Below are 22,928 nucleotides of genomic sequence, written 5' to 3' on the forward strand. Positions count from 1 at the left end.
AGAACCCTATGAAGGTCAGATTCATTTGGTCTGACAGGTGTAGCTGGTCAATCACCAGCTTGTAGACATATGGAGCGCATTCGTCGGCCTAAACGGCTACAAACAACGGTTCTTTCTGCTGATATTCAACCCTTTTCTCCATTGTGATAAATAGGCCGTGCAAGTAGGGCCCCAAAAAAAGGTTGAAGCAGTTCGGGGCCCTGATCAACGCCTGAGATCCGATACATCGCCGTCATCGTCAGGCGTAGGGACAGCGGCAGCTATTCAGGACCCGACAGTCCGGGCGTGGGCGCTTAAAATTACCTCGCCATCCTCGTCCTGGTGTTCGCATCACGTCAAGGGCCGGGGTCGATGGAGGTTGAATTTAAGCTTGTTTTGGTTGGCCGCGGAAGTGGGTCGCGCCGTGGTCTAAAAATGGAAAGGCTTGGCACCACATGACCAATGGGCGTCATCGGTCGCGCGCCCTCCCGCATTTACATAGTTCTATACACACGCTCACCAGGCGACATTGAGCACCGCGCAGGGCATCAAGGCCCGGAACGTGTATGTATATGAATTCACTTGGTGGGCAACGCGTTCTCCTCCACCCAAGAAGGAGAGAAGAGCATCTTTCCCGGCGGGAAATGCTTCCGTGCTCGCTTCCTCCGCGCAACAGCTCTCCCTGGAGAATCCCACCCTCCAATCCTTCACTGCCCCGAGTTGCGCGATGGCCGAAGGGTCGACCACCGTGCCCGTTGTGAGACAGACGTCTGCGGAGTGTCGACGGGGCTCCTCACCTTTAACCCAACTTCGTCATCGTCATTACCATGATCCGCTAAAGTCAAGTGGAACCTCTCCGGTACTCCGCGGTTCCCGGCGAGCCGTATCCTTTTCTGACACACTCTGCGAGGCCCGTCAATCCATCAAATCATCGACGGATGACTTTATTAGACCACGGGCATCCGTTGAAACCGATGGATCCTATTGGCAGTCCGCTCCCTTGGCGCTGGCCCTAGTGCCTGCCATCGGCGGCATTTTCTTCCAGAACGGGAGTGCAGTCCTTACAGACGTAACGCTGATATGTCTTGCCGGTGTATTCCTCAACTGGTCTGTGCGTCTACCATGGTAAGAATAACCAACTGACCGACAATCTCATTCTCTCGTAGAATAGCTAACTTGGCCGTAGGGATTGGTATCATGCTGCGCAGGAATCTACGCGCAGACCTCCACCAGACGAGGTCTTTGATTCGGAAGACAGGCCGAATGGCGAAGCTAGCCGAAGCGATCAAGAAACCGCATTGGCGAAAGACACTCAGACGGACGATTCTCAGAAGCAACCCCACGGAGCTGGCATGGGCTCTAAAGCAAGCCGGGAGCTTCATTTTCATGAAATGATTGCTCTTGCATCATGTTTTATCTTCCCTGCCTTTGGAACCTTGCTTCTTCATGCTATTAGATCGAAACTGTCACGGCCGTCTGAAGGTCTTATTTCGAATTACAATCTTACAATCTTTTTACTCGCTGCTGAAATCCGACCTTTGTCTCACCTCCTAAAGCTAGTGCAAGCCAGAACTCTCCACCTACGGCGAGCAGTAGAGTCAACGTCTCCAAACCCTGATATGATGGATGCTACAAAAATTGTCGACATTTCTAGGCGTCTCGATGAATTGGAAGCACAAGTTGAAGAGCTGTTGACTCACAAAGGTGAGGATCAGACAGCACAAGAGTCCTCGAGCGAACTTGAACAGAAACTATGCGAGATCGAAGCCCAGGTGCGGAAAGCTATGCAGGTAGATATTGCTGCTTTGAATCGTGCTGTTCGCAAATACGAGAAGCGACTCACGACATCGGCATTGGATACCGATACGCGATTCGACAACATCGAGTCCCAGATCCGCAACATTATGTTTAAAAAATCTCCTAGCCCTAAATCTCAAGGCAACCTTCTCTTGCGCTGGATACGGGTATTGGCCAAGTCCATTCAGCCAATCCTCCTTTTGCCATGGCATGTCTTAAGGAGAATAGTCATGCTTCCAATTTCGGTTACAGCATGGTGGTTTTCTATACTGACGAGAGTCCTGGGCTGGGGTGGATATCCAGAGAACGCAAATGCGAAGGATTCTATTCGGCTGAAACGAATCCGCCGTCAAAATTGGCATTGAGTTATGACGACAGTCGGGAAATTATTGGTATAATTATCAAACAATTGACATATAGTTCTGGTAACGACAAGTATGAAAATCTATACGGAACGAGACCAATGTTCTCCCAAATCACCAAAGAAACTAAGATCTCGGGTTTTGCCTTATCATGTGTTCTATGCATATTTCAAGCTGGCTTATGGAGTCCTCTAGGTTTTGAAAGCATTTGTATATTCATGAAATTCATTCTAATGATGATAATCTTAATGTATTCAATAGCTTTACAAGCAATGAGAAGCAAACATACATAGCCAACAAGTACCCTGTGTATACGGGAACAACAACATTATGGCTTTAAGTTATATGCAATGCCAACATCATGGTTGCTACCAGTCGAAACTCAAAACAAACAACTAATATTCAGGATGTCCACGTCCATTGTCCCAAAAGCAAAAGCGATTGGTTCCATCAGCTGTCCGCCTCGCTTCTCAAGAATGGCTCTATAACAGATCTCTTTCTCTCTGCTAACACTCGCCTCTCTTTATCTTTCTCGGGTACCGGAATGTCCTTCGAATATATGACGTCTGCGAATATTGCCACAAATGCCTTATTCACTGCTTGACGTCTCGCAATTGAAGAGGTAGCTATGTTAATCGTCGCACTACTGGTGGGAGGCCTTGAATGAGAGACAGGGACATTGTTGTCATCACTACTCGACAACGTGCGGCTGCGCGATCTGAATGGGAATGAGAATGTAATGGATGGACGAGGTAAAATGGGCGCAGCCATTGATATTGAGGGGCTCAAAGGTTCTGTGAGGTCTGTGGAACCACGGTCGAGAGAAGATATAGAGGGTGTTGTTGGAGTAATTGGTGACACGGGTGTTGAAATGGGAGGCGGTACTAATGGCGCAATTTCACTGGAAATGCGGTTAAGCATGAACGTAAGGAATGTAAAAGAGACGCTGTGGGCCGGTGATGAAGCGAGGGCTTCGAGGACTTGGGACTGGGCCTGTTCCGGTGATAAAGAAGCAGACATCGACTTTTCGCGAGAAAAAACTTGACTTTCTACCTCGCTCCATAGCGCCCGAGTAATAAGCCCGTCATATAGAGACCGTAAGAATGCAAGCAGGGTTTCAGCAAGAAGCTCTGCTCGATAACGTGATGGAACCTCAGCAGGGAACTGAGCGAAGAACGGGGCGCCAGTATCTAGTCCCTCGCGGATCAAGCCTAGAAGCTTGTATCGCTCACGGCTGTTCCTCAGTGACCATGTTTCGGGTTCAAACGGCCAACCAGCCCGCTGACAACCCCAGGGACGTGCGTTATTGCCTGTATCATCACCATTACCAATCATACCCCATTCTGCTATGGAACGTTCCGTGAGTTCGGCTACTGCTTCAGTCAACCGGAAAAGTTCGCGGGGAGCAGATGTTCGGATGTTATCGATCTGGTTATTTCCGGACAAATAGGGCGAGAGACTGGCAACGTCTAAACTCCTAATGCCTCCTTCAGGAATTCGAGTGAGCTCCTCCAGTGATAGGCCAAAGCATGACAGTAACCACTTCCCACGAACCGAAACGAAATGATCTCGGCCACTAGAAACACGTAAGACCAGTATGTCTTCAAGTTCAGCTTCACCAGCGTTCAGCTGCCGAACGAAGTTCACGTCAAAGACACAAAGAACAAGTTGTACGTGTGCTGATTCGCCAGGAGGCAATGTATACTCCTTCTGGGAACTTGACGTCTGCGCATGGGCATCCGCAGGCCAATCTACCTTGAGATGGAGCCAGGGGGGAGAAACACGAGAGTCTTCATCAGCAGCCACAGGCCTATACTGGAATGAGAGAGTGGCTGGGACACTACCGGTATTCGCAAGTGTTACGCTCCGCGATATCGGGACATCGTAACGAACTTGTCCAAAGCTGACGGTGTCTCGATCGGCAATCCCGTTCGGGGCGAGTTTGTGGTCTTCGGATACGTTGGCGGGTTGATCAACGACAACTGTAATATCTGGGCGCGCCTCGTTCTCAGCCTTATCTAGCTCTCTAGCAACCTCTTGGTGCACCTTTGCCTTTAAATCTTGAATGACGGCATCGTATGTCAGAATAAAATCGGCATGTATGGGTTTATGGTCCGAAGAAGCAATATCCTGATGTGACCTATAGCAGATCATATTCAGTGAGGCCCCAGAGCCATTTCCTTGGTCGGTATCTGCGACTATATCCTCAACTGTGTCTTCATTCTCATCATACTCCGCTCCATCAAACTCAGGATCATAGTCAAAAAGCACGTTGTCATCTTCCGCCTCTTGATCCAATCCAAGATACTTCATCTCTTCATCCCTTTTCCTCGCATCTTCGTCTTCTTTCATCCGTTTCTGGTATTTCAGATAGTCTTCCTTTGTTCGATACAATATTCGATCACACCAACTTGGGCTCCGTTGCTTCTCGCCCGAATCGAACTGCCCAATACGACCAATATCGTATTTGTAAGTGGGCAAAAATTTTATGTCACCTTCTCTCCATGCCTCATAAAATGCTTTCCGGTTCTTTTGTTGGGCACGTAGTTGGTCGTGTGGGAGAAGGGACGCAAGAGTAGTCTCTAGAGAAGCAGGATCCTGACATGTTTCGACGTCATTATCCGCCATTGAAATAGCTTCAGAGGAAAAATTTCCTTCCGAGCGACTAGATTCCTGGGAACATCTAGATTTGCCGCTATCCATGTCACGTTTGGGCAACGGACCGAAGTCATTCTCGGTATGCAAATGGAGGAGTCGTCGCACATCCTCGCCTGGAATGTCTTCCAAACGATAATTCAAGTCACCAAACCAGAAAGCAAACTCCTCATCTCCCAAGGTTTGGCTTGATGTAAAATCTACATCATCGTCATCTTCGATAGGATCAAACTGCGTCCGCATCACAATCTGCGAGGCGTCCCAGTTCCTCCTGTCCAAGCTCGCTTTGTCAGCCCCGGCGGAGAGGTGACAGTTTATGAGAACAATACGTGTTGCTCCACCGAGAACTATACGCGTTGCAACCGCTCCTTTGTTGCCCATGTACCCCATCAATCCGGTTCCAACACTTGTAGAACTAACGGAAGAGATACTTGGAGCTATTGATTGAGAGGCATAAACCAACAGGAGCAAGCCAGTGAGCTGCTGTGAGGATATGAGCGTATAACCGGAAGGGAGCGCCTTGTGGATCGCTTCTTTCCACTTATTTGCTGGGGCTGGATCCACGTATGGTCTCAGCGTCTCGGCCGGAGACGAAAGATCAACAATTTCCTGCAATCCTAACACAAAAATATCAATGTCTTCATCGCCAGGTTGAGCAGCTCGATCGTTAACAGTCGCGTTCCGGCTGGGTCCTTGCAGTGAAGGTGGCTTTCCTGCGCACCGTTCATTACTTCTATTCTCATCGTTAGCAAGGGAGGCTCCATCGGCATGTCCCAGCTCAACATTCTGAGGTGCATCCTCGCCAACGGACTTGTCCGTCCTTCCGGGAGGCCCCGCAAACCACCTCCCAAGATCTTCCTCCGTTCCCGGCAGTGCCGCAACGTTCCATGATCCTATTCTCACCTTGACCGTTCGTTGGCGGATATATTCCGCTCTTCTGGCGTGTACTGCTCGGGACAATGTGTTGAGGTTGGACGCTCCTTGAGCACCGTTTCCCTCGTCCGGCTGGACCGGGAATGCGCCTGGGGCTTCGCGAAGGGCGGTGGGCGTGGAGGACTCGTGGATCGACATATTTCACTGGAGTATAGCGTCGCGAATGGAAGCGTGCTCTATTTGTAGCATTGTGCGAGTGTTAACTTATAAGGTGTTTTCAACGGGTGTCTGGCCGGTCAGGTGGTCGCGGCGCAGCTCTGTTCTGCTGCAAGGCTCCAGCGATGGCGAGAGTCAAAAGGTATCGTATGGGGAATTTGTAGACATTGGACATTCCACCAAATGGGATGGACAGACCAGGTTCCATTGGCTTGGCCATCAATTAGATCTGTGTTGGAACGCACCGGTATTCATGGCTGTGTGTTGATCCTCCTTGTCGACGTTGAGGGGAAACGATGACGCTGACGTCCGTGGGCCAGGCGCGTGGTTAAGTAGTTAGTTGGGTGCTTAACTAACTACATACTCTGTACGGAGTAGACTAGTAAAATTGGGGCAATCTCACATCATCAACACGATCAAAGTACGGAGTATAGAACGGTTCCCTTCATCTATGCTTCTCTTTGGTTGAAGCGGAAGATATCGAGAAATATTTGTGGATTTTTAATGAGATCGCCTGGAGATGATTCGTCTTTGAGCTCCCATTCACCGTTGAGTACTTTTGCGCATCGCAACCCGCAGCAACACACCTGACATCAGCAAACTTCTCTACCCCCTCGGTAAACAACCTCCAACCTTCGGATTACAAATTAGATATACAAAAAACTAACGTCTTCAAGGGAATCAATGATCGCCCATGGCTACTAATTCCCTAGCTGTTTCGCCGCCCACCCGATCCAATGAGGAGCTCAACGTCACCGTTGTGCGCCGATACAATCCCTCGATATCCACAATCCTGTCGCTTGCTCAGTTTGCCGTGGTATACATCTTCAGTGCGACTACTCAGACATGGGAGAAGTTGGGAATCGAGGGCACTTTGTTCGTGTGCCAGCGCACGAAAGGAGATCTGGGCGAGGAAAGGTACAGCGTCATGGTTCTCAACAGGCGTGGAATGGACAACTTTGAGGCCAGACTAGAAAATGGGGACGACGTTGAAATCACTGATGAATATGTTATCTTGAAGGTGGACGATGACAAAGGCCGCGAAGGCGCCATCCGCGCAGCAAATGGGCGGACGTCTATGATATATGGATTATGGATCTTTTCTGAACCTGCACCAAGCTCGACAGCTGAGACAAGGACGCTGAATGCGCAGATGATTAAAGAATGCGCAGTGCATGGCGGGGAAAGTAGGAAACTTGCCGAGGAGAGGCTAGCCGCTGAACGCAACCAGAACATGCTCGTTGAGGAGGCTCCGTCCGCCACACCAATGAACCGGCAGATCTCTTTGAAGGAGCTTTTCGGTCAGCAGAGAGCGCAGGACGATGCGTGGAGCGTCAAAGTTCACAGCCCGGTGGCTGAATTCAATCCTCAAGCTCAGCCCCAAGCGCCCACCAATCAACCAGTTGGCTGGCCTGCACCTCAAGGAGTCCCGCCAGGACTACTTCCAGGAGCGCCAAACGGAAATGACGTGTTGGGCGACTTATTCCGAAAAGCGGGCATTGGACACCAAGGATATTCCTAGGTACTATATTCAACGCGTAGTATCCTATTCAGATCCTAGCTGTCGACACAAGTCATGCGGGATTTGCCTTTCAAAACTGATATCGGATCATATTACATTACTCTATAGACATACCTGATGCTTGATGCGGACTACAAGTACAGAACTTCTAACTCTCCAGGAATTATTTCCTTGCCCTATAATCGTTTATGATGTCTCTTATGAACCCAGAGACTTTATCCGCCATGATCTCATTATGGCCTGAACAGGGACGTTAGCACCAAATTTTCGCAAATAACGATCGGTATAAGGCAGTCGACACTTACGAATGCAAAACCCATGCTCAATACCATCGTCGCAGACGATCATCTTCGGCCCACGGCCACCCTTAGAGGATCGTGCTTGAATAATCTCATCTCTCGTCTTCTCAGCCACCCAATGGTCGTTACGACCGAAATAAAAGACCAGCTTTGTAAGGTGTGACTCGACATCATCCGATGGCTTATTTTGCTCGGATATTCCCCAGATTTCGTCACTCCACTTGTCGGGACCAATCTGCTCCATTTCCTCTACAGCAAGGTGCCTAAACCCCATTAACTTCTATTCTACGCTAGGATTCTAGGCCACGACAACCGTGGGGCAGGAAGGGTGATTCAAGACTTACAGGGCTTGCCTGATTCCTGTTCTACTTTTCAGGAACGCAATCGTGGTATCAAGAGCATCCTCTGGAGGATCCTTCATAGTATGACGGACCCAGCGACGTATTACTGGAGCAGGTGTCACGGAAATCAGACTTTTGACTGCTAGACTGGTAATAACATCCAGCCATGGAATGTATCCAAGTGTCTATAGAAACAATCAGCACAAATGTTAACGAATCAACCATTTTCAAACCCGGTCAAGGCAAGAGATAGATTGAACGTACAGTCATTCTCTTTCCTGATGGTGACTTCGCAATGTCAACCACTGCGGGAAACAGCATGAGAGCCCCAATGATATCCATCTCGACATCCTCCTCGCCATCGCTATTACTATGATCTGAAAGCGGCCCGTTTCTTTCTTTTTCTCGAGTAGCCCTTGCTTTCTCCCTTTCTCTTCTCCTCCTTAATAATTCCATAGAGATATATGCGCCCATTGAATGGCCTAGAAGGATGACCTTTGGCCGTGGCTTTCGCACCTTAACCGCATCTTTCTCCTGTCCGGCAGCCAGAGCGACGGCAGTCGCAGCGGTCGTGATCTTGTCCTGATACTTGCGGACAAACTTTGCTAGATTGCTCTCCACGTACTCCACCTGGGATGACAGCGAGTGAATAGTGTCCGTTGACGAAAACGTAGTCAAATACGAAGAAATATAAGAAGAGGCATCCTCAATCTCAAACCCCGCCAGAGACCTGCCCGTAATTATAAATGATTCATCGGAATTAGTATTAGGATAGTTCCACAGCTCACGCTTCCTCGAGCTTAGAGATTCATGATCGGATTTCTCACTATCGGTGCCGGTGCCCTTTTTGCTCTTCTTGCGGCCCGCGATCTTGAGTTTACGAATGGGGCTCTCGTCGCTACTATTATGCCCGCTGCGCGTGCTGCTGCCGCTGCTCCGTGGAGTGCTGTCTCCGTCCCCTTCGTGCGATCCGGTTCGCTTTTCTAGCTGTGCAGATGCCAGAGACGCAAAGGCATCTGAAGGCGAGGAAGAGGAAAGATTTGACGCGACAAGAGACAGAAAATAATGATAATACGATACAACGCCCGGATTGCCGGGTATGAAGTACACTAAGACCGGATCCCCATCCTTCGAGCTGCCAACTTTGGTGAGAAAAGAGTTCGGGGTGATTCGCGTCTTAGACGGGTTCATCCTGCAAAGAGGACTCGGGCGTTGGGCGCCGTCAAACTTGTGGGTTTGAGTGGTGAAGGTGAATATAGAAATAAATCACGATTTGCTCGTGCTTTTCCAGAAGAGAAGAGAGCCAGTCTGTTGCTTATTTCGAGAGAGCAGAGGAAAATGGGGGGGTGTTTGGCAGAGAACTAAACAAAAATTTCTCTCATGGGAAAATTATCGACGTCAATGCTTCTTTATAGTTCTTCAACGGCGACGGAATATGGGGAGAGGAATGGGGATTTCAAATCAACAGCTCGGCTTTCACACGGAGTCTCCATTTTTCCTCCGGCTTTTATCTCGACGAAACCGAACAAATGATAAACTCAATTAGCAGTTGTAGTTACTTATTGCACCAACTATTTCGTTTAGAGATGCTATGTACCACCGAGCCATCGCCGCCACTGCCGACGAAACCGAGTGGCAAGAAAAAGCTACCAGAGTTAAACTGACGTCGGGACCTGACTTGCGACCTTTTTTTTTTTTTTTAAAAAAAAAAAAAAGGAAAAAAATTCATCCATTCCAGTGGTATCTAATGTACGACTAAGTCTTGATCCGTCACCAAAACCAGTAATAGAACAGAGCAGGATGGTAAAAGATATAAGTAACACACGGTAGAAATGCGAAACACCACACACGGTGAGAGAAAAGAGAAAAAAAGCTGCACGGTAAACGCCGCCAACACTTCAGAAATAAGCTGGAAGATCTCAATCAAACAAAAAGCCCACATAGCACCCCTGGATATTCGGAATACACATGCAAATACGCCGTTGCTTCCTTGATGTCGTTCGATTAGTGCTCGTTGAGTAACATATTATTCTTTTTTTTTTGGTGCCCTGCCGTATCCTGGCATGGAAAACGACAAAACAATAACGCGAAGCCCGAACTGCGAGAATGGAACATCGATGAAGAACGGCGCATAAAGGCAGGAACTGGAAATGCTAGACACCTATGAACCTATTCCACCGTTGTTGCTATCGCCTCCACTGTCATTCTCAGCAGCATTTCCTTTCATTGTCTCATCTTGACTGTCCTGCGGGCCGTGACTAGAGGCTTGATCGGGGGTCTTCAAGACGGCTTGTGTTGCCGAGCTCATGCTTAGATTAAAGGATATCTTCTTGCCTCCCGTTCCAGCAGGAGTAGTGGAAGAAGATTTATCGCCAGCATTACTGTGCGTGGGTGACAAGGTAGATGACTGCCCAGAAATGCCCCTCTTCATTGATAAACCACCAAGCGTTGAAGAACCGGCACTGCTAACACTAGCACTCGAGCCACGGCGTTTTGATGCAGAGGATAATTTGATCAATTCATCGTCGTCGTCATCCTCTTCACGACGCCGCTTCTCAGAAAACCGTTCTAAGAATCGCTCGCCACTGAACGATATTTGTGATAGCGTGTCACTTGAGGCCGTAGACAGGGGCTGTCCGCTAATTTGCGGATCTGACACTACTTCCGATCCAGTAGGGGCTTGTCCGTGTTCGGTCACGTCCATGGCGTCATCGTCATCGTCAGGGTAGTCGACCAAGGGTTTAGCCGCAGGAGAGGCTGAGCCATTAAGAGCTGCACTGGATTCGGCGGCGGGTTTACCCTGCTGACACGAAGCCATGAGTTGGGCTCTACTCTCTAACATACTTTGCCTCATCATTTCACTTGATGAGAAGAATCCTACCTCGTCTTCCTCATCATCCGATGCATCGAAATATTCCTCTTCTGCCGCATCCATCTCTCGGACACCCTGCCAGCGGTGACCACCGTTGATGAGATTCCGGGTAGGAGTTGTAGATTCATCTTGACTAAATAATGTGGCGTCTGGTTGGGCGCCATATCCTTGCATCTGATCGTAGCGAATCATTAAATTCTGAAACGTGTCAACATAGGTGATATCCTTTATCTTCTCGCGATAGTTCTCGACAACGTGGATGATAATCGGCTTGATGTTTTCACGTTTGACATACTCAAACAACTCTAAACAGGCAGAATTGAGCAAATTATCGCGCGGCATCGTTTCATATACTATATTGAGAATGAGTTCAAACGTATTATTATGCGTCATTTGGGAATAATAGAATGTGTCCTGCAAGCTGATCAAAGTCCGGAAAAACTTTAGTGCAGCTGGGGAAGTGTGTCAGCAGCAGCCGATTGATAAGTTTTATAGAGGGAACATACTCAGTTTGAGGTGTTTCTGCGGTACTGTGAGGAGCTGCGCTATTCGAGGCGCGAGGGACTCTGCATGCATGAGATTACGGCTCCGAAACAGATGTTGGCGAACGAAAAAGGTGAGAATATCAACTAAGTGCGAGAATAATGCTACCTCTTGGAAGGTTAAATTGCCAACTAGAAGTGGACGAGTCAGTACTCAGCTGCACTTAAATGAGACTGGAGCTATTGTCTTACGGTCAGATCTTGCCTCTAACCTCTTTAAAGGCAGAAATAGCCGCTTCGCTGACTCGTCGAAGTGATTCTGCACAAATGTATCAGGAAATACATTTTGTGACCGCAACTTTGGTAAGAAATCGGCACCCATCCTGCTCAAGACTTCGGGGACTGGCGTCTGGGGATCTAGAAGGACCTTGATTGCATCTGCCAATTGGTTTTTAACTCCCAGGTCTGTCTCTGTGTGTAATAGCTCAATCAAAGTGTCCGTGAGAGGGACTTTCTTCTCATTAACCGCCTTTAACATATATCCTCGCATCATTATAGGGTCATGATCTAGAAGGGCAACTAGTATGTCCACACCGGTAGTCCTGAGGGCAGGTTTCGGGTGTTTCACAGCGTACGCGATAACTGGAAATAGGCCATGGTTGATAAAGCTGCCAAAGAGGCTCCCGCGGGCCGCGGCTTGCAGGTTCTTTGCAATCAACGCGCATTGGTGGATGAATTGCACTGCATCTTCTTTGCGCTTGTTGTCTGTGTTCCTTGGGTTAAACAGGGCAAAAAGTTCGTTCAAGAACGGGGTGTTAGCCTGGAGGTGTTGAACTATGTCGACTTGATTGAAGAATATGAGGGAATTCAGAACCGAAAACGTCGGATCGTCGAGGATTCTAGCGAGCACAACATCCTTCAAATATTGGAGGCGCCAGGTATGCCGGATCTTCCGTAGGATTATCGGATCCTTGATAGGCACGACTTCCTTGTAGCGACTGCGATCGTTGAGGTATTGTCGGTGGTTCGCCTTGTGGGTGGGAAACTCCGGATCATCTATGCAGATATCAGTATCGGCCCGTTCCCCAACACTATGGGGATTTCATTACGCACATTCTAGAGCACCCACAACCCCGCTAATGACGTGATCGCTCACGACTAGCTCAATGATTGTGTTATCGTTCAATAGAATCAAGGACTTCATTATGTTACATAGCCTGTGTAGATCGGGGAGGCTCTCAAGATCCTCGGCGACTGATACTAAAGGGAGGAGTTTTAGGATATATTCGTCGCGGATGACGAACTTGGAGATGGCATCTCGGCCTGTTTGCGTGGTGGTGGATGCGCGCATCGCGTTCTCTATCTCAGCGAGATTTCCAAGTTCCGGCGGAGGGAGCATTATCGGATTGCTTAAGGAATCAAGCGCGTCGTCAGAAAGCGAGTCGTCTAATAGACATGTTAGACGGACCAGGAATTGGGGGGGAAAAGATGGACAAACCAGGACCTAATCCCATGAATTGCTGCTGAACATGTCGTACGAAATCCCTAAGCATCAACACATCAGTGGACCCCTGCGGCTCGCAACCAAGAAGAGTATACGCACCATATCACAGCGCAGCCCTCAGCCTCTTGAAAACTGAGAGCCATATCCGTGCCGTTCGGTTCCGTCCACACGATCAAGGTTTCTATCCCAAAGCCATCAGTTTAGCAAGCTTCCCAGGCAAAATGCGTTTGATGGCGATCCAACCTTGCTGTTTCTGATATCCATCATCCCTCGATATCTTTGTTTCCAGTAGCATGCGGTCCGGCTGATCCTCCGACTCGACCAGTATTTTAGGTTCATCCTGTCAGGAATTGTCAGTCAATCGCTTCCATCACAGTCGCGTCATTTCATTTGAGTGTAGTGAAATATAGTCAACAACCACGCGCAAGAACACGGGCCGGCCCGTCCGCTGCGCATGTTTGAAGGGGAAGAAAAGGCCTGACATCAGTCGCGCGAAGAGCAGAGCATACATCGAATATCTGGCCGGTGCAGAAGCCGGTGCCTCGATCAAACCAGTCATTATCCTTTAACTCGTAAACTTTGACCCGCTTTCGATCGTTGGGCGGCGGGATCGCCGGGGCCATCATCTGGCGCGGCGGGCGTCTTGTCACGCCGATGACACCTCGGGTTGCCTCGACAAGAGCGGATGTGCCAAGACGCGGAGACTTCCAGGGCGTTTTTCAGGCAGGATGCAGCAGCAGGTAGGATGGGATGCGGGAGGTATGCCTGCGCGACGCGAACACAATGGAGATCTCTCGCGATGCGGATGGGCGGAATGGCACGGACGACGGAGGAAGCACGGAAGAAATTTGCTTGCAGGCTTAACGCACGCGACGGACGGTGGAAGGATGGCAAACGGTCATGTGGGGGCCCGAGCAGGGCTGCCTGGTCAAGCAAGTCGAGCTCACAGAAGAATAGCAGCAGCCATTGACAGAACCAAGGTGAAGATGAGGAACAGTTTCTTTTTTTCTCGTTGTTCCCAGTAAGATGAGGCGGGCAGAGCGTGAAGACTGACGATGTCATGTCATGTGAAGTGAGAATGTGGTTTTTGCTGCAGATCTTCAACTCCTCCACAAAGCTAAATTCTCCTTTGCAGCCCAAAGAGTGACGCTTTCGGAGCCCTCAACTGGATGCCTGAGACCGAGCTGCAAACTGCAGCAGGGCCAGAGATAAATGTTATGGGATCGAACAATGCAGGACTGTCAACATCAAATCACCCAAAAACTGATTAACACAGAAAAGGGGTCTGTTGAAGAGCACAGTTAGATTGGTGTGAATGTGAGCCATGGGGTACAATACATATGCGTAGCTACACTCAGAGTACGGTGCTCTCTCAGCAAAGTACACAGGCAAAGACAGGCACAAATAATAAAGATCAAGCTACTGATCATTTTTTCAGGATTTGACAAACGACATTCTTGCAGGATACTGGATAAAACTGTTGCCCCTCCAATACCAAATTTCTCCTTGACAATACTCCAGGCAAAGCTCTACCAATTGCCAACAAGAAAGCCTCGAGGTTGCACAAGACAGAAGACCAACAGCTCTAATGCGGGTTCATTGAGCCTCTACATGTGCTATGCCGTCAGTAAAGGTAAGCCTCGATTATAGTGTTCAGCTTTTCATCCAATAAGGCTGGCAAGGCTCGCTGACCACAGAGCAAGATACCGATTCAGTGGCATATGGGAGGGAGGCCTCACCAGAAAAGGGAATTTCCCGACAGTTACCAGGTCCGTGTCCTCAATCATGATCTCGTATTTCACGAGGTAAGGGATGACGGATAACATCCAAGCACTTGAGCCAGGAAGAGCCAGTTGCTTTATTGACCTGTCCAAACGGCAACGCCAGATTCGCAATATCAGCCCATGCTCGCCTTGACGTCCCTTTTGGGAACCTAGAATCCCAAACCAGCGTTTGATTTGAAGCAGACGAGAAATCAGACCATGGTTGCATACTCTAGAGTTTCATTATTTAGCGTGTATCGGACGTGCCTCTTCCTCAAGGTCTCACAGCGGACAACTCGACGTCAGTTCACATTGTAGACATAGAACAAACCGTGCCGCGTGGATATTCAGGATTGGCGGTATAGTTGTCCCAAGAAGCAGTATTATAACTAGTTAATTATATGCTGGTCGTTTGTTCTGCTTCGCTTCAATATAATATGCAAAGCAACGGCTTCAAACATGATGTTCGGCAGCAAGAAAGTTCTCGGGTTGGAAAATAAACGATAGCAGTACGGAGTGACTGGCTATTCATTTGCTCCCGGTGACAATTGCCCGGAAATTGGCGGAAACCGATATGCACGCCATCACGGACAGCGGCAAGCATCCCACCGCAACTAGCGAACTGCATGACGGGAAACGGCTTGCCAGTCTCAGGGCTCCGCACGGACAGGAAAACCATATCAGCCCGTCCGCATCGCATCGCCTAAACACTCCGTGTAACGTCCCCCTAGCCGCGGAGGATCTCACAGCCCGGTTACGGCGTCTGCTGCTGGGCACATCTGACCACAACGGTCCAAAAGGTCTCTTTTTGCCCCGAAAGTGACAAGATCGGCTTGCCCCATGCCACGCGGGAACGGGGGCGTGTTGCTAAGCGCAAGTCCCGAAATTAGGTTCGGCGCCTTAGCAATTGGGGTTAAGAAGCTTATTTTGCTTTTTCTGGCGGGCGAGAAAATGTTCCGGCGATAAGCAGGGAATTTGGGGGGGTAATGGGATGACATTTTGCTTTTTTTTCCTTTTTTTTTTTTTTTTTTTTTTCTCTCTCCTCTCTCTTCCTCGTTCACTCCAACGAAGGGAATTTTCCTCTTCTCTACAGCAAGCGACTTCTGGAGTTTTGCGCTTGCTTGACATTCATAAAGCTCCAACTAAAAAAGAACTCTCGGTCTACTCAGTCCCGTCTACTCCCGAGCTGCTGCCATCTACCCCGCAGGGTAGCTCGATTCCGATATCATGGCTGATACGAACAACAAGGGAGCCGATATCGTCGAGTCTCCCGTGACCAGCGGGCGCACATCTCCTCGCAATGACCGGCCCAATGGCGATGAGCATGAGGGGAATGGTTCTCACCAGGATGTGACCGTTGCGGAAGCGTTGGACGAGAGTGAAAAGGGATACTTTGCGTACTTCCATACCCGCGAATTCTACGTTGTTTTGCTTCTTGGGTGAGTCGCTTCACGGCCCCCGATCGAATCCCCTAGTTGGCGGCTGGTTAGGACTAACGGCCTTCTCTTGATATCGTGTAGCCAGGTCCTGGCGCTTTGCATCACTGCAACGAACACCTTCACGAATCTTTTATCTGTGGCTGGAACATCCATTCCTTCTTTTCAGACTCTCTTTAATTACATTCTTCTCAACCTAGTCTATACGAGCTATACTATATACCGTTATGGGTTCAAGGACTGGTGCCGACTTATCTACAAAAGCGGATGGAAATGTTAGTTCAGAGAATTATACTCTCCCAAGAACGAAATATACATGACAAATAAATTACGATTGCTTACTGGTTGCTTCGCAGACTTAATCTTTGCCTTCTTCGACGTCGAGGGCAACTACTTCGTTGTCAAAGCATACCAATACACCACCATCCTCAGCGCCCAACTCATCAATTTCTGGGCCATCGTCATCGTTGTCGCGGTATCCTTCTTGCTCCTTCGCGTGCGCTACCACTGGGCCCAATACATTGGTATCATCGTCTGCATCGGTGGCATGGGCGTCCTCTTCGGCTCCGACCACATCACCGGCTCCACCGCCGGCGAGCAGAAATCCCGCGGCGACCAAATAAAAGGTGATCTCTTCGCCCTCCTCGGCGCCACGTGCTACGGCTTCGCCAACGTCACGGAGGAATACCTCGTCAGCAAGCGCCCTCTCTACGAGGTCCTAGGCCAGCTCGGCCTCTCCGCGACGGTGATCATGGGCGTTCAGGCCGCGATATTCGATCGCGGTTCTTTCCAAACGGCTAACTGGACCGGCGAGGTCGGCGGGTACCTCACCGGCTACACGATCTGCCTCTTCATATTCTACTCTCTCGCGCCGATTCTGTTTCGCCTCGCGTCGGCGGCGTTTTTCAATATCAGTCTTCTTACAAGTAACTTCTGGGGTGTAGTTATTGGCGTTAAGGTGTTCCAATATACCATACACTGGATGTATCCCATCGCGTTCGTGCTTATTGTTATTGGACAGTGTATTTATTACTTGGGTCGCAGGGTTCTGGGGGAGGCAACGAAGCCTTGGCTGGGAAGGAATCAAGAAAAGGGCGTTGCGGGCGTTGGCACGGCTAAGAAGAAGATTAATTCGAATGCGGGAGGTGTTGCCAATGTGGTTTGAAATCCTGCAGTCTACTCCATACGGTGATGGCAGTGTCTCTTTTATTTTGCTTGACTGTTCTGCTGACGAAACATAAGGACGCTGGTCTGTCCCGGAGAGGGTTTTCTTCCAGTTAGGCATAACTGGTCGGTATGATGGAAAATATAAGTGCTGCTCGAACATATCCACCCGAATCTTGTATCAATTCCGCAATAACTGATGTAACTAATCTTCAATGTGCGCAACAATGAGATGGATGTCTTAAGTGTTATGAAACGTACTCTCTAGGCTAATTTCCCGATGTATTTATCATCTACTCCGTGTGTTGATAGCATTTCGTGGTTAGACGCCTACTACAAGCTCCCAAGCGTATCATTCGGCTTCGACCATATTAGTGTCGCTTCATTGCCCATGAATCATCTTGTCATACTGACTCGAATACATCGCAATTTAGCCTGGCATAATAGTACAGTGGACGAGAATGATATAGTCGGTGCATGTTAAGAAGGGTAGTTCAAAATGAAGGAAAAAAAGAAAGAAACAAAAACCAAAAATTCACTTCAAGCCTATCAGTACACGTTGGAAAAGCATTCATAAACCAAAACATCCACAAGGTACTCTAAAAAAAAAAGGGCACGGAGCAAACACCAACAACATCCAAAATATCGCCCCGAGTACCCTGTGCATCCAACACATGTAACCCCTTTTGACATCCAAACATTAAGTCCGTAGGGTAGATAATAGCCCAGCAATAGTTAGATAGCTCAGCCGCGCCGTAAACATCCCCTAAATCCAGACCGATCCAAACTTAGACAAAAGAAAGCAGACAACTACATCTCCGAAAAATGGGAAACCAGGGGGCAGCCATAGAAAAGGGAATATATCCTAGATACCGGCCAAAAACCATGTGACAGGACACCGAATTGCGCCTGTCTAGGCCACCCAAAAAAGAAAAAAAAAAAAGGAGCCAAAGCCAAAGCCAAATTCAGGACAATATGAACTTCATCGACAGAAGCACAGAGATAACAAAACAAACAGCGTCATCACGAACTCCCAACCAATAATAGAACCAGTTCAATGAAGCTGCTATGCCAGCTAAAGCCAAACACATCACCGGCAAAACCAAATGAAATATACGTCGTCAAAGATCTGCTGCGCGCGCGCGTACAATCGAGGCCACCCTGAGCTTCAATATAACCAGGCGCCAAACAAATGCTTTGACCTCCTTTTGCAAATGGGAAACGATCTCATCAAATTGTCCCAAAATCCATTCCCCAATGCATGTCCGTACGAAAATTGGAAATATAGCTGGCGACCCTCCTTAAAATAAAAACGCCATACTTCGCTTCCATGTAAGAAGAAGAAGAAGAAAGAACAGGTGGGGGAACCTGCAAGTAAGAGGAACAGCCAATATCACGAGAAGTCATAATCTTTTAGCCCCAGACAGAAGCTTGGACGCCGAGAGAGCCTTTGGACCTCCACACACCACTGCCGTTGCCCCAGGGAAGACCAACATTGCCGGGCTCCTTCTTTCCGGTGCTTGAGGCTCCAGCAGTGCCAGTGTGCGTAGAGGGTGCCGCATTGGGCGCAACTTTCTCGTTTCCATTAGAGGTGGTATTTGGACCCGTAGAACCCACAACCTCACTAGGGGAGAATCCATAGCTCAACGGAGAGGGCAGAGGGGTTGTCGAACGCTTGTTCAAAGCTGGATTGGGAGCCTGGCTGGTTACAGGAACAGGACGGGAACCAATCGGCCCGACAGCGCTGGTGGCCGACTTGTTGTTGTTGTCAGGGTGCGATGTTGAGATGTCGGTGCTGGCACCTGTTGCCGACGACGTCGAGGTAGATTGCTGGTTCGAGTCGAAGATGCCATAGGAGGCCTGGTTCGCGTTGGAGCTTGGGGACGAAGTGCTGTTGGCACGTGACCGGGGTTGCTGCACGACGGTCGATTGAGCGGCAGGGGCCCCGGCGGGGGTTTGGCCGGAATTCTCCGAGCCAGGTTGGGCATGGGCCTGACCAAGACCGCCGAAGGGATCCACACCCCTTGGAGAGGGGCCTCGCGCGCCGCTTGCAGTCGTATTCGCAGTACCAGATGGCTGGCCGTCGTCTCCGAGGCTTCCATTGGGGAAGAAGGAGGATGAATCATTGCCATACAGGGCACGGTGCTGACGTGCAATCAATTCGCGTCGGCTTTCTTCGCTCATCGCAGCAGGACTCATGGAACGATCGGATTTGTTTCCAGACATTTCGGCAAGAAGGCCTTTTCCCAGTTCATAACGAGTTAAGATATAAGTACAAACCAGACCATCACTCAAACGATTCAAGCAGGAAGTGACGAGAGGAACAAATTTGGTGACGGGGAGAAATAATATCGCGTCTCCACACAGGATTAAGGTAGAAATGAATTAAAACGATTGGAATAACAATACTCATCACGTACTTCGGTTATATTGTTGCTCCTGATGATAATTGCGGAGATCCCTCTCTCGTTGCGCTGCCAATCGGCGTTTCGCTTGCATCATCTGTTCCGCTTCGCTGGGACGGCCCTGGAATCGCTGCGCGGCGTAAAATCCTTGCAGGTTGGAGGCAGAATGTGGGCGAAGGTTATCGTAATCGCTGATAGAGTGGTGACGTGGAGGGCCCATGCCACCTATCATTCTTCCATCTACATTTCGATTCGTAAGCTTGGTGGTAAATATAACTTCGCCTTGCGCTGGGGGCTTTACCATAGTCGTAGGGGCGTCCCATCATAAGGGGTACTGATTCTCTCCGTGGCATTGAGTTGAACAATTTCCCGCTTTTCACCAGGTTATCGATGGCCCGATCAACCTCTTCAAAAAAAAAAAAAAGTCAGTTTCACCTTTAATAATGGATCCCCTTAACCGAGACACATGAATGATATGATAGGTGGGAGCCATGTGGACAGACTCAGCTATCATAACCCAAGTGTGTTTGGTGTTTTCCCACTGGACAAAGCTGATACGGCATCAAAGAGATGTTTCATACCATCGAACTGAGAGGCAAAGGCAGGTGAATCATCGCGCTGAGCGGTAGAGCTTGTGCCTATGGTTGTCGGGAGTATTAGCCGAGACATTCTCCCATTTAGACTTGGCAATGAAATCTCGAGGTACCTGATCGTGAAGGGGGAGCAGGTTGCTCCCAGGAGCCCTGGCGGACGGGAGCTTGCCAGCCTTGGGGTTCGTAGTACGCCATAATTGCAGGTCCAAAGAAATCTGTTCAAGAAACCCAAATCCAAAAACTTCCCGTAAAAACCCAAAACACTTTTTCTCAGCAGGGAAGACGCCGAATTCCCAGCCGTAAAGAAGCAAAAAAAAAACAAAAAAAAAAAAGAATGGACTTTGAACAAGCAGATTCGTGACCGTTCTAGACAGTAAAAATTAATTAATAAAAGTACGTTAAAGACTCAAGATGTCACACAGACAATTGGGATATTATCGAAGGGAGGCATGAAGGGAAAGAGAGCGAGGGTGAAGAGATGAAGTGAAGCAGGGCGAAAGGAGCTGAATTTTGGCCTCGAGTGAATCGAATCGAAGCGATCGACATGCAGAGTAGGGCATGCTAGCGGACTCTCATTGGCGGTAGGCAAGCAAACTGCACGCTTGTGCTTGAGAAATGGAATAACACTCACAAAGTATAAAAAAGAAAGGCCCTAGAACTTCGCACGGAAAAAAAGTTGAATCTCTCTCGACAGACCCACGAATCGACGGGGGGAGTGTACTCGAGGCGTAGCCGTCCCTGAGGAGTAGGAATGTGAGAAAAGGAGGGCGAGGAGAAGAACGAGGGAGGGCGATGGAGATGGGAGCCGGATGGATGAGCGAGAGAAGACCTTCGTTCAGGCCAGGAGAGAGGGAAAAAAAAATTGAGCAGCAAGGGAGGAGGAAATGGAGCGGCAACGGCGCCGGTCGGGATGGAGACATACCGTACTGTAGTTACCGTAACATTACCTGACAGGGACCGCTGTCACAACCGCCCTCCGCCCAGCGCACGCAGTCACTGATCTCCATAAGATCGGATTATTGAAACTGGCCTTTTTCTTTCTGGATTCTCATAGCCAACCACACATCGGGGTCGCTGTTCTATTTTATTCTTTTTTTTTCCTTGATCTTTTTTATCAAAATCCTCCCCCCGCTTGCCGATGTTTTTGAGCTGTGGCCGGGGCAGTCTAGTTACAAACAGATTGTCCTCTGTATTCGGGCGGACAATTACACAGGATCTTACGTCGCTCGTCCCGTAATTTTACATCCTCGTCAGATCTCCAACACGCACCCGACCAGAACCACCACCAAGCAGCCAACGCTCCGGCCCAGTCGACGACGCAAGATGTGCGCAGCCTTTATTAATTGGTTACTAGATTGGCCGTCATCCTCAGCCCGGTTCTTACTCCCACCCAGACATAGCTAACCGCCTCCTACACTCGACGCAGAGCCATGTCACTCCGCTTGTCAAGGCAAAAATAGCGTCGCAGCCAGTGGGTCAGGCGATTATCAGAAATTAACCGCTAAGGCCTCACGTCTGCTTGTCACCGGCGCTCCCGTTACGTAAAGCAGGAGCTTGTCACTTCTTCCGTCCGTCCATGCTCCAGCGCTTGTCCAGATAACTCGAGAAATCTTATCTCCGGACGGCTCTTGTCAGCTAACTACGGGGAAGGATGGCTCTCTTGTCGAATCATAAAACTCAGCACCATAAAGGCCGAATCCCGCCTTGTCTGCAGGCTGATCAAAAAAAAAAGAAAAGGGAAAATGACGTGAGAGGCTCGCAGGGCAACCAACAAGTTACTTGCAAACCCCGGAGTACCCGATATGACGCGCTCGGACGACTCCGTAAAACATCTTGAGATCACTGGCTGCCTAAGATAATCTCAGTCCTGCGGAGTGCCTCGCAATAGCCTGTTTGCTCCCCTCCAAGCTAATCAACTAACTGATGACTACCTCGAAAGCGGTTACACAGCGAGGTCTCGAGAACATGAGTCGCTACGCTTGCAGGACATTCCTTAGCGTTTGTCTTGTGTTGCAATTTCATTAATTTTATATTGATCTCTCCACGGTGCAAATAATCAAGGATTGGATTCCATCCCTGGTAGCTTTCACCAAAAGAACGAATCTTGCCAATCGAGCCAGCCACAGGGGTCGTTCGGCAAGTGTGGCCAACGGGGATCAACCCATGTTACGCAGCTCGACCTCAAAAAGGCAATGTCTCGAACTGTGATCAAACGGGTGCTTTAGAGACGCGATCCGCGATCTCAGAACGCGCAAACTTGTGTATAACATAGAGCCATATGTACGATAGCTATCGCACAGGAAAACAAAGCCCTCCCAAACGGAAGATTCGCATCACGATTGCTTCTCTGGACAACGAACCGCCCAACCCCCATGGCGACTCGTATCTCATCCCGCAGTCTTTCTTCTTCACTACTTCCAGCCAATCATCCGACAAGCACACCCATGTTTGTGGTATGACCACTATTAAGAGCAGAAGGTTGACCTTCAGGAAAAGAATGCGGCAGTTACACTCGTCTCCCTCCCCCCCCAGTTGACACCCCGAGAGTTCAACCACAATCTTGGCCTTTTCGCTGTTCCCCCGCATTTCGAGGGAGGATGACAGATTAACCGAAATCCTTCTTCACTCCATTCTCTGTCTAATATCCGTCCGAGCGACGCCAAAT

The 22,928-nt window shown here is 49.2% G+C and overlaps 7 protein-coding genes across 7 annotated transcripts; 3 read left to right on the forward strand and 4 right to left on the reverse strand.

Moving 5' to 3' along the window:
* Nucleotides 1–706: 706 nt before the first annotated feature.
* Nucleotides 707–2,309, forward strand: D8B26_006568 (uncharacterized protein; the record flags this gene model as incomplete). Its single annotated transcript, XM_003069475.2, has 2 exons — nt 707–1,104; nt 1,166–2,309. The coding sequence occupies 2 exons, from the start codon at nt 707–709 to the stop codon at nt 2,139–2,141; spliced, it is 1,374 nt and encodes a 457-aa protein (XP_003069521.1). The 3' UTR covers nt 2,142–2,309.
* A 159-nt stretch (nt 2,310–2,468) lies between these two features.
* D8B26_006569 (uncharacterized protein) lies at nt 2,469–5,864 on the reverse strand (the record flags this gene model as incomplete). Its single annotated transcript, XM_003069474.2, has 1 exon — nt 2,469–5,864. One exon carries the CDS (start codon nt 5,862–5,864, stop codon nt 2,589–2,591), a length of 3,276 nt encoding a protein of 1,091 aa, XP_003069520.1. The 3' UTR covers nt 2,469–2,588.
* Nucleotides 5,865–6,307: 443 nt separating this feature from the next.
* Nucleotides 6,308–7,404, forward strand: D8B26_006570 (uncharacterized protein; the record flags this gene model as incomplete). The annotated part of the gene is made up of 2 exons (XM_003069473.2): nt 6,308–6,499; nt 6,560–7,404. Exon 2 carries the CDS (start codon nt 6,577–6,579, stop codon nt 7,402–7,404), a length of 828 nt encoding a protein of 275 aa, XP_003069519.2. The 5' UTR covers nt 6,308–6,499; nt 6,560–6,576.
* Nucleotides 7,199–9,235, reverse strand: D8B26_006571 (uncharacterized protein; the record flags this gene model as incomplete). Its single annotated transcript, XM_003069472.2, has 4 exons — nt 7,199–7,644; nt 7,710–7,966; nt 8,048–8,229; nt 8,309–9,235. The coding sequence occupies 4 exons, from the start codon at nt 9,233–9,235 to the stop codon at nt 7,568–7,570; spliced, it is 1,443 nt and encodes a 480-aa protein (XP_003069518.1). The 3' UTR covers nt 7,199–7,567.
* A 540-nt stretch (nt 9,236–9,775) lies between these two features.
* Nucleotides 9,776–13,528, reverse strand: PSY2 (Platinum sensitivity protein; the record flags this gene model as incomplete). The annotated part of the gene is made up of 8 exons (XM_066125228.1): nt 9,776–11,368; nt 11,423–11,590; nt 11,651–12,454; nt 12,512–12,844; nt 12,897–12,943; nt 13,002–13,083; nt 13,146–13,242; nt 13,412–13,528. The coding sequence occupies 8 exons, from the start codon at nt 13,526–13,528 to the stop codon at nt 10,206–10,208; spliced, it is 2,811 nt and encodes a 936-aa protein (XP_065981309.1). The 3' UTR covers nt 9,776–10,205.
* Nucleotides 13,529–15,873: 2,345 nt separating this feature from the next.
* On the forward strand, nt 15,874–17,489 carry D8B26_006573 (uncharacterized protein). Its single transcript, XM_003069470.2, has 3 exons — nt 15,874–16,104; nt 16,186–16,376; nt 16,458–17,489. The coding sequence occupies exons 1-3, from the start codon at nt 15,893–15,895 to the stop codon at nt 17,264–17,266; spliced, it is 1,212 nt and encodes a 403-aa protein (XP_003069516.1). The 5' UTR covers nt 15,874–15,892; the 3' UTR covers nt 17,267–17,489.
* A 228-nt stretch (nt 17,490–17,717) lies between these two features.
* D8B26_006574 (uncharacterized protein) lies at nt 17,718–21,117 on the reverse strand. Its single transcript, XM_003069469.2, has 6 exons — nt 20,895–21,117; nt 20,377–20,629; nt 20,252–20,308; nt 19,972–20,076; nt 19,686–19,910; nt 17,718–19,505 (listed from the first exon to the last, which is right to left on the reverse strand). Exons 2-6 carry the CDS (start codon nt 20,456–20,458, stop codon nt 18,679–18,681), a joined length of 1,296 nt encoding a protein of 431 aa, XP_003069515.1. The 5' UTR covers nt 20,459–20,629; nt 20,895–21,117; the 3' UTR covers nt 17,718–18,678.
* Nucleotides 21,118–22,928: the final 1,811 nt, after the last annotated feature.

Source organism: Coccidioides posadasii, chromosome 3 (genome assembly GCF_018416015.2).
Source record: "Coccidioides posadasii str. Silveira chromosome 3, complete sequence".
NCBI lineage: Eukaryota > Fungi > Ascomycota > Eurotiomycetes > Onygenales > Onygenaceae > Coccidioides > Coccidioides posadasii.